This window comes from Rhinatrema bivittatum, chromosome 1, assembly GCF_901001135.1.
Source record: "Rhinatrema bivittatum chromosome 1, aRhiBiv1.1, whole genome shotgun sequence".
In the NCBI taxonomy this organism is placed as follows: Eukaryota; Metazoa; Chordata; class Amphibia; order Gymnophiona; family Rhinatrematidae; genus Rhinatrema; species Rhinatrema bivittatum.
The window spans coordinates 305,784,660-305,802,686 of NC_042615.1; the positions used below are offsets into that span (position 1 = coordinate 305,784,660).

Here is an 18,027-nt window from a genome sequence, read left to right on the forward strand (position 1 = left end):
AAATTGATTTTTTTCTTTTTAGAAACTGCAACTGTTAACCAAATTTATGAAGGAGCAGGAAGCGGCTGTTCTGTGTGTAACTGGAAGCTGTAATGAGAGGCACAGAGTTTACACACACTGTGGTGCACAGATCCAGAAACTACTGCTGGGGGAGGGGAAGCAGCCCAAGAATTGGGGTATACCTCCCTCCCAATTTCAAAAACTAAACAATCTACTTTTCTTTTGACATTTGCACTTCTCATCTCCCTGTGAGAATCACCCCCAGCCCCCAAGATGATAGACTTACCCTACAACCATGTCTTTAGGTCCTGCTGTAACTGTGCATATGCCATCTTCACAATGTTTACCTACGAGACTGTGGGCATGCAGGCGGACATCTTTCCCCTGAGTAACTAGCTGCACGATGACCTTAGCGTGTCCAACGTAATTATGAATCTGTAAATACATTTTAAAAAGAACATTAAATATGATTAACAAGGTGGAAAACATCTCTTGGTTCAAAGTTACTAAAATATCCAATTTACTGTTTTTGGGTTTTGTTTTTTTTTTTCTTCAATTTCTGAATTTGAATGCGGCACATCTGATAGCGTGGTGACCACCATGATTTCAGGGTAGGATTCATATCGATAATCATTAGACATGGTTTCATGGACATGAAGCAAAAATGGTTAGCATAAGGAACAAAAAGTGTGAAATGTTAAGGAATGAATGTGTTTTGATTATATTTTACTGTGCAAACCGGGCATGCAAGATTTTGGGGGACCAGTTATCTAAGGGTTGAGCTCATCTTGTGTCAATGGGAAAAAAAATCCTCTCAATGAATCGCACCACTTATATACAGAGGTTTTAGACTGGCAATACTCATTAATAGTGCTCACAAGCTGCAGGCTTCAAATTTTGTACTGTACTGGTGTTGTAATAACATGGCAACAAACCGTTTCATAAATGACACTTACAAATAAAAATGCAAAAGCCAGTATATGTGCCACCGGTTTAGATGGGACAACTTAACCCACTAGTTCTGGCAGACAAGAAATTGAAGCTGGCCTGGTGTCAGTGCTATGCACTGCTATGCAGAAAACCCCCAGTTTAATCTCTAAATTGGGACTTCAGCTCCCCAAGCTGGATGGGGCTGGGGATGGTGAAGCAGCAGTATTCATAGTACCAGGGGTAGGCAGTCATGGTCATTGCTCATGGGTGACATCTGGTGGCTGGATTCAGGGCCCATGACTGCAGGGTTTCAGGAGGAATCCTACTGTAAGGCTCCTGGTCCAAGACAATTGGTCCAAGTATGTAGGGGGGGGGATATAAATTAGGGGCCAGATCTCAGCCCTGCTTCCAAATGAGCTGGAAGCCCAAAGAAGACGGAGGAGGAAACTTCCAGGAAAAAGAAAAAGAAAAAAAAAATAGAGTAACTGAGTGCACTTAAATGAAGCATATTCTTATTATTTATTATTTATTTAATATCTTTTATATACCGACGAACGTTGGGAACATCTCATCGGTTTACTTGTGTAGCAATGTGACGCTGTTCCACATGCCTAAAAACAGATGAGTATAGGGATGTGAATCGTTTTTTAACGATTAAAATTATTGTCCGATAATTTTAATATCGTCTTAAATCGTTATAGAACACGATACAATAGAAATTCTAACGATTTATCGTTAAAAATCGTTAAATCGTGTTAGTGCGCACTAACGGGAGTTAGTGCGCACTAACTCCGAGTTAGTGCGCACTAACTGAAAATGATACAAATTGACACTTTCCAGGTCAGTAAAGGTCAGTTAGGAATGAATATGTGTTCCTATTGGCTGGCTGCCCTCTTATCTATTGATGTTAACCAGGTTCCCACTGAGGTGATGGTTGGGGGGATGGGAAATGGAAATGGAAACTCAGGAACACTAACAGAAAATGATACAAATTATTGACACTATCCAGGTCAGTAAAGGTCAGTTAGGAATGAATATGTATTCCTATTGGCTGGCTGCCCTCTTATCTATTGATGTTACCAAGGTTCCAACTGAAGTGATGGTTGGGGGGATGGGAAATGAAAACTGTTGGTAGTTGACAAAAAAAGTAATGTGATCAGTCAATATGACTAGAACCTGTGCCCTATTCCTGATACCAGGGGTATTGTGATCTTCCTGCACTCAGTGCCCTATCCCTGATACCAGTCTGAGACAGCTCCCTCCCTGCATTACTAGTGAGAGGCTGGCTTCACAAACAGGGAGGAGCTGCCTGACCCTCACTCCTGACTTCCCCCATGTCCCAGCCAGTGAATGGTGTGTGGGTGAGGGGGGGGGGGGGGGGAGGATGGTGAAGGGTGAGACAGCTCCCTCCCTGCATTACTAGTGAGAGGCTGGCTTCACAGACAGAGGGGAGCTGCCTGACCCTCACTCCTGACTTCCCCCATGTCCCAGCTAGTGAATGGTGTGTGGGTGAGGGGGGGGGGGGGGGGAGGATGGTGAAGTCTGAGACAGCTCCCTCCCTGCATTACTAGTGAGAGGCTGGCTTCACAGACAGGGGGGAGCTACCTGACCCTCACTCCTTACTTCCCCCATGTCCCAGCTAGTGAATGGTGTGTGGGTGAGGGGGGGGGGGGGGGAGGATGGTGAAGTCTGAGACAGCTCCCTCCCTGCATTACTAGTGAGAGGCTGGCTTCACAGACAGGGGGGAGCTGCCTGACCCTCACTCCTGACTTCCCCCATGTCCCAGCTAGTGAATGGTGTGTGGGTGAGGGGGGGGGGGGAGGATGGTGAAGGGTGAGACAGCTCCCTCTCTGCATTACTAGTGAGAGGCTGGCTTCACAGACAGGGGGGAGCTGCCTGACCCTCACTCCTGACTTCCCCCATGTCCCAGCTAGTGAATGGTGTGTGGGTGAGGGGGGGGGGGGAGGATGGTGAAGTCTGAGACAGCTCCCTCCCTGCATTACTAGTGAGAGGCTGGCTTCACAGACAGGGGGGAGCTACCTGACCCTCACTCCTGACTTCCCCCATGTCCCAGCTAGTGAATGGTGTGTGGGTGAGGGGGGGGGGGGGGAGGATGGTGAAGGGTGAGACAGCTCCCTCCCTGCATTACTAGTGAGAGGCTGGCTTCACAGACAGGGGGGAGCTACCTGACCCTCACTCCTGACTTCCCCCATGTCCCAGCTAGTGAATGGTGTGTGGGTGAGGGGGGGGGGAGGATGGTGAAGGGTGAGACAGCTCCCTCCCTGCATTACTAGTAAGAGGCTGGCTTCACAGACAGGGGGGAGCTGCCTGACCCTCACTCCTGACTTCTCCCATGTCCCAGCTAGTGAATGGTGTGTGGGTGAGGGGGGGGGGAGGATGGTGAAGGGTGAGACAGCTCCCTCCCTGCATTACTAGTGAGAGGCTGGCTTCACAGACAGGGGGGAGCTGCCTGACCCTCACTCCTGACTTACCCCATGTCCCAGCTAGTGAATGGTGTGTGGGTGAGGGGGGGGGAGGATGGTGAAGGGTGAGACAGCTCCCTCCCTGCATTACTAGTGAGAGGCTGGCTTCACAGACAGGGGGGAGCTGCCTGACCCTCACTCCTGACTTCCCCCATGTCCCAGCTAGTGAATGGTGTGTGGGTGAGGGGGGGGGGGAGGATGGTGAAGTCTGAGACAGCTCCCTCCCTGCATTACTAGTGAGAGGCTGGCTTCACAGACAGGGAGGAGCTGCCTGACCCTCACTCCTGACTTCCCCCATGTCCCAGCTAGTGAATGGTGTGTGGGTGAGGGGGGGGGGGGGAGGATGGTGAAGGGTGAGACAGCTCCCTCCCTGCATTACTAGTGAGAGGCTGGCTTCACAGACAGGGGGGAGCTGCCTGACCCTCACTCCTGACTTCCCCCATGTCCCAGCTAGTGAATGGTGTGTGGGTGAGGGGGGGGGGGGGGAGGATGGTGAAGTCTGAGACAGCTCCCTCCCTGCATTACTAGTGAGAGGCTGGCTTCACAGACAGGGGGGAGCTGCCTGACCCTCACTCCTCCGGGGTATTGTGATCTTCCTGCACACAGTGCCCTATCCCTGATACCAGGGGTGTTGTGATCTTCCTGCATGCAGTGCCCTATCCCTATTAATACCAGCAGTGTTGTGATCTTCCTGCACGCAGTGCCCTATCCCTAATACCAGGGGTGTTGTGATCTTCCTGCACACAGTGCCCTATTCCTGATACCAGGAGTGTTGTGATCCCTGATACCGGGATGTGTGCAAGAAGATCCCAACACCCCCGGTATCAGGAATAGGGCACTGTGTGCAGGAAGATCACAACACCCCTGGTATTAATAGGGATAGGGCACTGGGTGCAGGAAGATCACAACACTCCTGGTATTAATAGGGATAGGGCACTGTGTACATGAAGATCACAACACCCCTGGTGCCAGGGATAGGGCACTGTGTGCAGGAAGATCACAACACCCCTGGTGTCAGGGTTAGGGCACTGTGTGCAGGAAGATCACAACACTCCTGGTATTAATAGGGATAGGGCACTGTGTGCAGGAAGATCACAACACCCCTGGTGCCAGGGTTAGGGCACTGTGTGCAGGAAGATCACAACACTCCTGGTATTAATAGGGATAGGGCACTGTGTGCAGGAAGATCACAACATCCCTGGTGCCAGGGTTAGGGCACTGTGTGCAGGAAGATCACAACACTCCTGGTATTAATAGGGATAGAGCACTGTGTACATGAAGATCACAACACCCCTGGTGCCAGGGATAGGGCACTGTGTGCAGGAAGATCACAACACCCCTGGTGTCAGGGTTAGGGCACTGTGTGCAGGAAGATCACAATACTCCTGGTATTAATAGGGATAGGGCACTGTGTGCAGGAAGATCACAACACCCCTGGTGCCAGGGTTAGGGCACTGTGTGCAGAAAGATCACAACACTCCTGGTATTAATAGGGATAGGGCACTGTGTGCAGGAAGATCACAACACCCCTGGTGCCAGGGTTAGGGCACTGTGTGCAGGAAGATCACAACACTCCTGGTATTAATAGGGATAGGGCACTGTGTGCAGGAAGATCACAACACTCCTGGTATTAATAGGGATAGGGCACTGTGTGCAGGAAGATCACAACACCCCTGGTGCCAGGGTTAGGGCACTGTGTGCAGGAAGATCACAATACCCCTGGTATCAGGGTTAGGGCAGAAGTTCTAGTCACATTGACTGATCACATTACTTGTTTTGTCAAGCTACCAACTGTTTCCATTTCCCATCCCCCATATACTGTCAGTGGGAAGCTTGGTAACATGAATAAATAAGAGGGCAGCCAATAGGAATACATATTCATTCCTAAACTGACCTTAACTGACCTGAAAATGATACAATTTGACACTTTTCAGGTCAGTTAAGGTCAGTTTAGGAATGAATATGTATTCCTATTGGCTGCCCTCTTATTTATTCATGTTACCAAGCTTCCCACTGACAGTATATGGGGGATGGGAAATGGAAACAGTTGGTAGCTTGACAAAACAAGTAATGTGATCAGTCAATGTGACTAGAACTTCTGCCCTAACCCTGATACCAGGGGTATTGTGATCTTCCTGCACACAGTGTCCTAACCCTGGCACCAGGGGTGTTGTGATCTTCCTGCACACAGTGCCCTATCCCTATTAATACCAGGAGTGTTGTGATCTTCCTGCACACAGTGCCCTAACCCTGGCACCAGGGGTGTTGTGATCTTCCTGCACACAGTGCCCTATCCCTATTAATACCAGGAGTGTTGTGATCTTCCTGCACACAGTGCCCTAACCCTGACACCAGGAGTGTTGTGATCTTCCTGCACACAGTGCCCTATCCCTGGCACCAGGGATAGGGCACTGTGTGCAGGATTTCCGATTAGTGCGATTAGTTCCGATTAGTGCGCACTAACTCGAGTTAGTGCGCACTAATCGGAAAAAAACGATTTTTAACGATTTTTTAACTAAAAAATCGTGCCTAACACGATTTTCTTGCCCTGCCACACGATTTCTATCGTTAAGACGATATGGAAAACGATTCACATCTCTAGATGAGTAGTCTAGCAGGTGCCCCTGTGGACTGCGGAGAGAACAGCTGAAGATGGCGCTTACATTTACCACCTCAGCCGCAGCCAAGAACGTGGGTCAGCTGCTGGTTCAAACAGCAGCGGCTTGCGTTTGCCAAGAAAGACGATTAAAATGAAACCCGTGTCCGCCTTCTTGACATGCAGGCATGGGCCTCATTTAACTTTTCCTCAAACAGGCTGGAAAGCACGTTCCGTGTGGGTTTTGATTGCATTTGCTGAACAGTGTCTGACCATGAAAGAAATATGCTGCAAACTCATTGTTAGGTAAACTTAAATGTTGACTGCAATCTACTGGGAGTAGACGCCACCTAGAGCAGGGGTGAACAAACCTTTAGAGAAACAGTCCCCCCCCTCCTTCCATTCATGCAATTGGTGGCCTCCCCCACCCCCCAGATGGGTTACACTAAGTGGCGGTACAAATATATAATCAAGTGTTCTAGAAGAAATATACTCAAAATAATAAAACACGAACACCGATGCTTAAACACAGGTGATTCAAAATTCCTTAAAAAGTTAATACCTTCATGTTGTTGGAGATGAAAATCTGAATACTTGTGATGTTTGGTTTTAGATTGACTATTTCAAAGATTGCAACAATTCTGAACATGTCCTTAACATAGATAACTTGTGGTTAAGTGAAATTCCAAACGCCATAAATGGTAGGTCAGAGTTGTACTTTTTGTTTTTAAATGAGAAATTTTCAATTTGTTCACTATAGTTTTAGCTTATTACAATAATTCTATTTTTAGCATCAACGATCCGGTTGCCTCGTCAGATCCCCATTCTCCTGAGGAAGCCCTTCTGGGGTGAAACAAAGGACCCTTTGTGAAGAGGAGACATTTATAATTTAACTTTCAGGGCATTAAAGAAGTTATTCGGCCGATTTAAATGAAGAGTTGTCAAACGCAGTTGTGCAAGCACATAGCAGAAACACTGTTGCACCGATGATAAGAAATATCAAGACCACTGAAGTCTTGCATTGGATCATTGGTTTAAAGGACTTTGGTTTTTTTCTAAACATTTAAGGTTGCCAGGATTTGATTCTAAAAGCAACTTGCTTTTATTCTGTTGAATTTGATTAAAAATAATTTTTGTAAAACCAATAAAGATTTTTTGTATGATAAACATTTTTGTATTATGTTGTTAAATGTAAGTATTATGTTGTTAAATTTAAGCATGATGTTCACTAGGCAAAATCACAGAAAAATGAAATGTATATTTATTAATTTATACAAAGTTTAAGTATAGAGAATCACAGAATAAAAAGTTATTTAGGGTTTTTTTTAATATACCGACATTCTCGATATAAAGCAAAAAAACCCACACATACATACAAAAAGGGTCTTCATCAGGCAGCCACACTGCCAGCCAGTAGCTCAAAGCCCCTGTTTTTACCCAGAGAAATGGATACCTTATACCCAGACAGACACCCCACACCCAGACTAAGTGTGAGACATACCCAGATAGATACAGAGAGACAAAGATCCAATACCTAGATAGACCAAGACAAACACACCACAGATGAACACAGAGTTACAGACACAGCACACCCAGACAGAGAGAGAGAGAGACACCACAGGCAGATAGACCACAGCATACCAGACAAACACAGAGTTGCACTCCCCCCCCTCCCCCCAGACAGACGCAGGCCCCTAGTGAGATGCACCACACCCAGACACCTAGGCCATGCACCACAATGGTAAGGGCTGGAAAAGTTTTAAAAAAACTTAGATGCCAATCAGAACTTTTTAGGAGCTGAAAAAAATTCCATCTCATCCCACCCAGTTTTTTTTCCCTTTTTCACAAATTTTTCCTATTTTACTCTCTAGTTTTGTACTTTTCTTAGTTTGCTTTTGTTTTTTGTTTTTTGTTTTTTTTTTACTTTCTCATATTTTGAATTGCTTGTTTAATTTTTTTTTAATACTTTTGGGTTTATTTTCCCTTCCCCACCTCCTCATTCTCTCTTCTTTGCCCATTCCTCTCTCCTACCTCACTACTTCTTTTCCCCTAGGCGGGCAATAGCTGAGATCTCTCTCCCTGGGTAGGGGACCCTGCGGCAGCAGGAACTCTTCCCGGACTAAGGACTGAGGGTGTCAGCTCTTCCTGGGTTGTTTGACACCGCAGTGGCTCTTCCCATGTCCGGCACTTCCCACTGGGACCCACCACAGCAGAAGCAGCTGCTCTCCCTGGCCCACCGAAAGACACGCACAGCTAAGCTATGGCACGCTTACACTGAGGTCACCTTTCTGGCACTGACACCTGACAATCATGTAATCATTTTTTCCCTTGATTGGGCAGCGAGCATGCGCCCCTTCAGGATTGTACAGGCCACCCCCCTTCCCCCAAGTTTTTTCATCCTTGACCTCAAGCACTGTTACCTTGTGCCTACTAGTGAAGTCCTCAGGGCGGGTTGCACCACTAAGAGGAGAGCTTCCACAGCCTCTAACACCCATTCGACAAGTAACAGAGATGGGGGAGGCGTGGAAAGAGCGCTCAGACTTATCAAGCTATAGGGTTTGAAATTTATAACAAGAAGATAATGAGGGTCATGGCAGGATAAGTGGCCATGTATGATTCTTGCTGTAATTTTGTGATTTTATCCTCAATCCCCAGGACAGCTGCTGCAAAATGTACATCTCTGCCAGCCCTGAATAATCACAAATACCGACAAAACTCTTCCCCTGTTGATATTTGAAATTACTAAGGAAACCCCTTAAAAGTTTGCAGCCTGAATGCAGCACAGTAAATGCTGGTGTACAGCAGCAAAAAAGCTAGCACCAGCCCCCTCTGTACACAGTGTTTTCAAAGCGAACTTGGGCATGCAAGCTCACTTTAAAAATCCTTCGGTAATTGGCCAAGTACACGCAAACATTATCTCTCACAAAGTTTCACCTGCATCAAGCAAGGGGGTGGCTTCCGTGCATAGAACCCAACTTTCAAACCTATCTGCGGTACAGCATTTACATGCATAAGTGGAGATTAAAGCTAGTATTTTATAAACTGGCCAATGGGAGCTGCAGGGTTTGTAAAATATTATGCATTTCTGCTTTGAAAGCACACACTTATGTTTCAGTACACGCAAATATTTGCAATACAAAATAAAAAAAACCAACAAACTTTTTCTACCTGTTTTATAAACGAGCGCACATATATTTTATGTGCGTTAATAATCATGATAGTGCCCACATAAACACCCAGAATTAAATGTGGGAGCAGGGATTTTACAAAGGATGCACGCATACCGTTATGAAAATAGATACCTGCACCAGCTCACCCAGACCTCCAACCCAAAAGCTGCAGACAACAAACAAGTCTCATTTCACTTCAGCAAGTCAAATAGCAGGTGTAAAAGCGCATAAATAAGTTCTGGAATGCAAACGTGTCTCTCTTACCAAACAGCACCTTCTGTGCGTATCTGTGAACCCCCACCCCGGATCTCCCCTAGCTCACCCCTTTTTTTCTGATGGTAAAATATACGTGCAAAATGGAAAAACACATGCATGTACTCTCGATGTTCATAAAACAGCAATAGACGCGAACCTCTTGGAAAATTCACTCCATACTTTATAAAATCAAAAGCGCTGCACATTATTCACAACTCTGCCCTTACATCCACCCCCTAGAATGCCTCTCCTTAGCGCACCAAAGCATGCACGAAACCAGCCCCTGTGATTGATTTTCAAAACACCACATTCAGGCATAAAACAGAGCCTTGAGCGCATAACTCGTTTTGAAATCAAGCCCTTAATTCTTTCCTTCTACCCTCCTTTAGCTGACTTGAAACATTACTGCGTCCACAGTCCAGTTCATGATTTGAGGTTTTCTTCAATCCTAGGCCTCAAACTCCAAGCCACAGGGTTCTGTTGTCTCTGTACCACTTTTCTCCAGTAGCTAAAATCATTTTTATCCAGCGAATTCGGAGCTCAGGAAAACAGACATTAACTGGAGTACAATAAAAATGACCACACCCCCTGCGGTGAACATGTAATCTGCAGACATTTCCCATTACACCACGCCAACCCAGTCAATATTTGCATATTGAATATACAGTTTAGCATCGTACACCCAATAGGAGCCCATAACCTTCCTCAAACTGGACAAATGCATACCTTACCTGCAAACTGGCAATAAGTATCCTGCACAATACTGGATCGGTTCTCAGGGTGGTTTTTTTTTTTTTTTATAACTATTCTTGTTAGATGCACAGAAAATAAAGTAATATTCAAGAAGAGCGCATAAAGAAAAAACAAAAGCCTGCTAACCACACTAATTAGCATGGCAGTGATACAAAGCTATTACGGTATCACAGGTGCTATTATAGAGCGAGATGAACCAGCCCACACAATTATCATCCAGCCAACAGATGAAACAGTTAATAACCCAAGAAAAATGCCTTCAAAGGGAAACAAAATAATGTTTTGACAATATGATGATTGTAAACGGAAAAGGCGGAATTCTGCCCACAATTTTTCTATTCATAAATCTGGACTATTCAGCTCACAGATATCCAAATAGCTCTATAAAGACAAACGTGAACAGTACAGATAGTACCCCAGCTTGCCCACCTAATCCATTAGATGGGCCATAAGTTATAACATGGGATAGAGACATGTACTATTTTCTTAACTATCCCCCCTCTGAGGCGGCTGGAGTGGTGAGCTCCTGTCTGCTGAAAAGCAGGCAGCGCGGGAAATCAGTGTGGTAGGCAAAGGAGGAAGAGTGAATTTGATTTCTTTCCCTACACTCGGTGGACCTGGTCTCACGGCCTAAAGTCCTAAGCTGGGAAGGAGGCAATAGTTACCTTTTCAGGCCATGACTTGGCTGATGGGTTTACCAGTTTACTGAAGGAATTTTGGTGCTTTATTCTGGACTCCCTAGCTCAAGGAAGGAAAATCCCCCCCCTGCCTCTGGGAAAGGTTAGGACAAGAGAAGAACTGCCACCGACTGACAGTTTTGACTCTGTTTTTAGTTTTGGAGTTATTTATCGTGTGCAGATTTCTTCCATTTTATTTAGCAGGAGATTCGTCCTGCCACCCTTCCTGCCCAAATACTGGGGAAACTGGAGAAGCTGGTATCCCTGCTGCATTCAGACTTTTCATCCTGAAAGATCCCTTATCAGTTAACATTTGGAGAGGAGAACAAGGAGCAGGAATATTGTCTGGAGACCCCCATCAAAGCCTTCATTCATGGAACAGCAAAGTTGGGAGATTTGACCATCATTTGGACCTTGGATATTGTCTGGGATGAGATTGCACATCTAGATGACCTCTGCCCACTTGGGATGCTTACCATTCCATGCCCTGGAGAAAGTGATCATTTCAGGACACCAATACTGAGGCACACTTTCACAGATAGAAACAGATTTGGAGAATAGCTTTGGAACAGTGATGTAACCAGAATCAAATGTGTATGGTGCCAGTTGATTATCTTGGACAATCTGCAGTAAATTTGAGTTGGAAGGGGAACCCCCATCTAGAGTCCCATCTGTTTATTGGCACTTACATCCATAAGAACATGTCATACTGGGTCAGACCAAGGGTCCATCAAGCCCAGCATCCTGTTTCCAACAGTGGCCAATCCAGGCCATAAGAACCTGGCAAGCATACACTTACTAAGATGACATCCACAGCCTTATCCAATTAGCTTACATGATTTTGACGTAACTGCAGCATCATGACGGCGGTGGGGGAGGGATAATTCGGGAATTGGATTCAGATGATAGCCAATGTTGGGCTCTGACGTTTACAGTCCAAGGACCTGTTCTCCAGGTGATGCATTGTCCTCTCGCACCGAAGACGTCTTCTAGGGCTACTGCCCAGGAGGGAAGGGTTTGGACAGCCATCATAACTGGTGATTCGATTATTAGAAATGTAGATAGCTGGGTGTCTGGTGGAAGTGAGGACCACCTGTTAACTTGCCTGCCTGGTGGAAAGGTGGTGGACCTCATGCATCACCTAGGAAGGATTATAGACTGGGGAGGAGCTGGCTGTCGTGGTACACGTGGGCACCAAAGAACATAGGAAAATGTGGGAGGGAGGTTCTGGAAGCCAAATTTAGGATTCTAGGTAGAAAGCTGAAATCCAGAACCTCCAGGGTGGCATTCTCTGAAATGCTCCCTGTTCCATGTGCAGATCCCCCAGCGGCAGGCAGAGCTCTGGAGTCTCAATGCGTGGATGAGATGATGGTGCAGGGAAGAGGGATTCAGTTTTGTAAGGAACTGGACAACCTTTTGGGGAAGGGGGAAACTTTTCCAAAAGGATGGGCTCCACCTTAACCAGAATGGAACCTGGCTGCTGGCAATAACTTTCAAAAAGGAGATAGAGCAGCTTTTAAAATAGAAAAAGGGGGAAAGCCGACAGTCACTCAGCAGTGCATAGTTCGGGGGAATATATCTTTGAAGGATACTAATCAAACAGGAGAGTTAGGGCATCCTAACAGACAGGTTCCAATAAAAGCAAAAGAAGCTCATGTGCCTATCAGTAAAGAATCACCTGAGCTAAAGAATTTAAAATTATTCACATCAACTGAAAAGGTTAATATAAACAAAAAATGCACTTTGAAATGTCTGTATGCCAATGCCAAGAAGTAAGATGAGAGAGTTAGAATATATAGCAGTGAAGGATGAGACAGACATAATTGGCATCTCAGAGACCTGGTGGAAGGAGGACAACCAATGGGACAGGGCTATATCAGGGTACAAATTATACCGCAATGATAGGGAGGATCAACTTGATGGGGGTGTAGTACTTTATGTCCGGGAGGGTATAGAGTTCAACAGGATAAAGATCATACAAGAGACTAAATGTTCAGTAGAATCCATATGGGTAGAAATACTATGTGTGTTGGGTAAGAGTATAGTGAAAGGAGTATACTACCGTCCACCTGGACAAAATGGTCAGACAGATGATGAAATGCTAAGAGAAATCAGGGAAGTTAATCAATTTGGCAGTGCAATAATAATGGGAGATTTAAACTACCAGTCCAGAGAGAAGAGAAGCAAAACCTTGCACGTAAGCAAGTATCACAGTACACTGGTGCAGGATAAATATTTAATCACCATCAATTTCTATGGTATACTTGACTTGAATTTTCAGAACATCGAGGATATATATAATTCAAACAGGCAACTCCATGAATTCCAAATAATTTTTTAACTTGGTCCCCCGACACGGTCCCGTGTTTCGCTAGGCTGCGTCGGGGGGGAACCAGGGGTACATTCAAATCTCTGAAATGATACCCGGATGGAATAAACGACTGCTTCATGGAGCAATTGGTTCAGGAACCAATGAGAGAGGGAGCTATTTTAGATTTAATTCTTAGTGGAACGCAGGATTTGGTGAGAGGTAACGGTAGTGGGACCACTTGGCAACAGTGATCATAACATTATCAAATTTAAACTAATAACTGGAAGGGAGACAATATGTAAATCTACAGCTCTAAAACTAAATTTTCAAAAGTGAAATTTTGATAAAATGAGGAAAATAGAAAAAAACTGAAAGGTGCAACTGCAAAGGTTAAAAGTGGATATTGTTTAAAAATACAATCTTAGAAGCACAGTCCATATGTATTCCATGCATTAAGAAAGGTGGGAGGAAGGCAAAATGATTACCAGCATGGTTAAAAGGTGAGGTGAAAGAGGCTATTTTAGCAAAAAAAAAAGAAAACTTCCTTCAAAAATTGGAAGAAGGATCCATCTGAAGAAAATAGGAAAAAGCATAAGCATTGTCATGTTAAGTATAAAACATTAATAAGGCAGGCTAAGAGAGAATTTGAAATGAAGTTGGCCATAGAGGTAAAACATCATAATAAAAACTTTTTAAAATATATCTGAAGCAAGAAATCTGTGAGGGAGTCGGTTAGACCATTAGATGGCTGAGGGGTTAAAAGGGCTCTTAGGGAAGAAAAGGCCATTGCTGAAAGACTACATGAATTCTTTGCTTCTGTGTTTACTAATGAGGATGCTGGGGAGATACTGGTTCCAGAGATGGTTTTCAAGGCTGATGATTCTGATGAACTGAACCAAATCACAGTGAACCTGGAAGATGTAGTAGGCCAGATTGACAAACTAAAGAGTAGCAAGTCACCAAGACCAGATGGTATGAACCCCAGGGCTCTGAAGGAACTCAAAAATGCAATTTCAGATCTATTAGTTAAAACCTGTAACCTATCATTAAAATCATCCATTGTACCTGAAAGACTGGAGGGTGGCCAATGTAACCCCAATATTTAAAAAGAGCTCCAGGGGGGGGATCCAGGAAATCATAGACCAGTGAGCCTGACTTCAGTGCCAGGAAAAATTGTAGACAGTATTCTAAAGATCAAAATCACAGAGCATATAGAAAGACATGGTTTAATGAAACACAGTCAATATGGATTTACCCAAGGGAAGTCTTGCCTCACAAATCTGCTTCATTTTTTTTTTTTGAAGGGGTGAATAAACATGTGGATAAATGTGAACTGGTAAATGTGATGATTTGGATTTTCAGAAGGCGTTTGACAAAGTCCTTCATGACAGGCTTCTAAGAAAACTAAATTCATGGGATAGGAGGCAATGTCCTTTTGTGGATTGCAAACTGGTTAAAAGACAGTAAACAAAGAAGGAGTAAATGATCTCTTTTCACAGTGGAAAAAAGGTTAACAGTGGAGTGCCTCAAGGATCTGTACTTGGACCTGTGCTTTTCAATATATTTATAAATGATCTGGAAAGAGTTACAATTGAGGTTAACAAATTTGCAGATGACACAAAATTATTCAGAGTAGTTGGAAACAGGATACTGGGTTTAATGGACCCTTGGTCTGACCTAGTATGGCATATCTTATGTTATGTTCTCCCACCAGAAACTAAAGCAGTTGGGGGTTGCTCCTGGCAACCTTTCCACCCATGAAACATTACAAACAAGGAGATCCCACAAAATTCCTCCCAAAAGGAGGAGGAAATCTCTCTTCCCCTCTCCAGAAAACTGGAGAGCACAGCATCTCACTGACTCTCACTTGATCCTCTCGACTGATGGCTCTTCCCAGTGACTCCTGGAGTCACCTTTTCAGATGTGGATCAATGACCCACCCTGTAGGTGATGGACCAGGATAGTCATTCACAAATTACTCTACACCCATGGAACCTCTTGTTGCTGGAATTTTCCTAACTTTAGTCTCAGGTTAGATTTAACATTACTGCACTCACAGGCAAAGGACTGGGGTCATGGGGTTCTTCCCCCTGAAATCAGGGAGCAAGTGGGGAGGGCACCAGTTTTTGAGGGTCTTCAGAATTTGGTGCCTTAGGCGTGCACTTATGTTGCCTGTACCTGTCAAGTCTGTGGTGTATGCTTAATCAGCCCTACACACTATAAATGGCTGACCACTTTCTAAACAAACAGGGATTCTGTAAATACAGCAAGAGACAGAATTCACTTAAGTCCCATTAATTAGACAGGAAGGCTGCAAAATCTAAACAACCAGTCAACTAATACAGAGCTTAAATGAATAACACTGGTCTAACAGAAGAGACAAGTCCCAACCAGTCTGCTGGTTCAATTTTGATTATAAAAGACTCTGCAGCAAATTGCTACCTGTCCAGGGAAGAGGGTCTCTTATCACCACACAGGAAGGGTATTGGAAAAGGTGGGACAGAAAATATTAGCCACATAATGCTAGGCATTATCCTATGTCCTATAAATGATGGCAGTTTCAATTATGAAAATCATGACGACGTTCACTGCAGTCTGTATGCGGGATTTTAGTAGCAGCTGGCAATGATTTCTATCCTAGAACATCTTTCTCCCAATGTCAGGATGAGGAGCAGAACTCCACTGCTCTGCAAACGTCAGCTTAAAAATGGCAAACATCAAAGTGTATGCCTCTGCACAATGTTCATGAGCGGACATGCTGCCCATGCCTCTACCAGATCTTGGAAAACATGTTCCACAGGTGCCAGGTGTTGGCAAGCAACATGAGTAGCTCAATTATCTTTCTTTTTTTTTTTTTGAATAGTTTTCAAAAAAAAAAAGTCTTACAACATAAAATTACTATGGCATGAAAAAACAATTTGGGACAATATACATCATATTAGCTTTATATTGGCCATAAAGGAAAATGGAACAAGAAGGCAAAAAGCAATATCCAAAGTTATCATTATCAAAAGTCCTCATTAATGGGCAGATCGAGGAAAACCTTTTACAAGAAATAAACAAAAGGAACGAGAAAAATAAAGCAAAGCCACTCAAATTACCTTACCTTACCGCTCAAGAAAACTTAAAATCCTTCAAAAAAGACCTAAAATCCTGGCTACTCAGCCAAACTCTTAAGGACAGCACTCAATGACTTTAATTTATAATCCCACAAGCCGTTAAGCCTGTTAAAACGGGCTACATTACATTTTGTTTTCAGTCCATTTTCTAACACAGCACCCTTCTATACTTTTTCTCCCTCTCTCCCCCTTCCCCCACTCAGTCTTACTCACTCTCTGTCTCCCACTGCCTTCTTCCCCTCACTCTCACCTCCCTCCCCTTCCCTCAGTCACTCCCACCTCTCTCCCCTTCCCTCAGTCACTCCCCACCCTCTCTCAATCCCATCCCTTCCCCCTCAGCCCTCCTCCACTCCCTTTTTCTCTGCTCCACAACTTCTTACCCTTCCACTTACTCACATCCCTGTCTCTCACCTCTCCCTCATTCTCCCTCTCCCCTTCCACTTACTCACATCCCTGTCTCTCACCTCTCCCTCATTCTCCCTCTCCCTCTCCCCCTTCCACTTACTCACATCCCTGTCTCTCACCTCTCCCTCATTCTCCCTCTCCCCCTTCCACTTACTCACATCCCTGTCTCTCACCTCTCCCTCATTCTCCCTCTCCCCTCACTCTTCCCCCCCCCCCTACCTCCCTCCCACACACTCACCCCTCCTCCCTCCCTCTCACTCCCTCCCTCTCCCTCCCCCTCTCAGTCCCTCCCTCCCTCTCTCCCTCCCTCTCCCTCCCTCAGTCCCTCCCTCCCAGTCCCTCCCCCTCACTCAATCCCTCCCTCCCTCCCTCAGTCCCTCCCTCCCACTCAGTCCCTCCCTCTCACTAAGTCACTCCCTCCCACTCCCTCTCTCCGTCCCTCCCACTCAGTCCGTCCCTCCCTCTCTCTCTCTCCTCCCTCCCTCGCTACTGGCCGCTGCCGCCGCCGCCGCCCGCTGCCACTGCCGCCGCCCGCCGCCGCTACCGCCGCCCGCTGCCACCGCCCCCCGCCGCCGCCCCTGCCACCCGCCGCCATGTTTTTTTTTTCCTTACCCTGCCTAAGACCGACGTGCTCGCCCGCCACATGCGCAGTAGAGCTGCTCTCTACTGCGCATTTGCGGCACGTCGGTCAGGCTTCATTTATCTAGTTAGATAGCCTGCTATCCTTCACTATCCCCCTCGGACAATCTCTCCTGATTCAAGCTTTAGATGCCTCCTTTCATATGAAATCAGATATCTCTGTTTCATCTATTCAGTGTACCTACTCTGTGTATATCTTGTTCTGTTCATACTTCTATTTTATGCCATTTCTCATTGTTAAATTTACATTTCTAATATCTTTCAATGTAACAAGTTGTTTTGAATGTAAACCGGAGTGAAGGCAACCCTGCTATACCTCGGTATATAAAAAATGCTAAATAAAAAAAATATAAATAAATAAAAAATTCAAATGAGTTAATTTTTGAAGGAATTTCATGCATAAAATGAGCATATACGCCTGTTAATAGCTTTTACTCGTGTACATGCTATTTTATAAACATCAAAAGTACGCATGTATTTTTGGTTTCACGCGCATATTTACCTGCACAAAAAAGGGGCGGTCTAGAGGTGTTCCTGGGCAGGACCAAGAGGAACACGCGCAAGTTGCCATTTTATAAAAGATTTACGTGAATACAATGGGCACATGGACGTATGTGCGTAAGTTTAAAAATCTACCCCATATGTGTATATGGGGCTGCGCAGAGATTTTTGAAAGTTATCCTCAAAGT

At 45.1% G+C, this 18,027-nt stretch overlaps 1 protein-coding gene across 3 annotated transcripts in view; it reads right to left on the reverse strand.

Moving 5' to 3' along the window:
• Window positions 1-18,027, reverse strand: part of NFKB1 (nuclear factor kappa B subunit 1) — a 278,175-nt gene that overhangs the window by 110,966 nt on the left and 149,182 nt on the right. For all 3 annotated transcript variants that reach the window (XM_029597052.1, XM_029597051.1, XM_029597053.1), the window contains one exon: window positions 287-435. In XM_029597052.1, coding sequence (XP_029452912.1) covers window positions 287-435 — 149 coding nt within the window. The remainder of the gene's footprint in view (window positions 1-286; window positions 436-18,027) is intronic.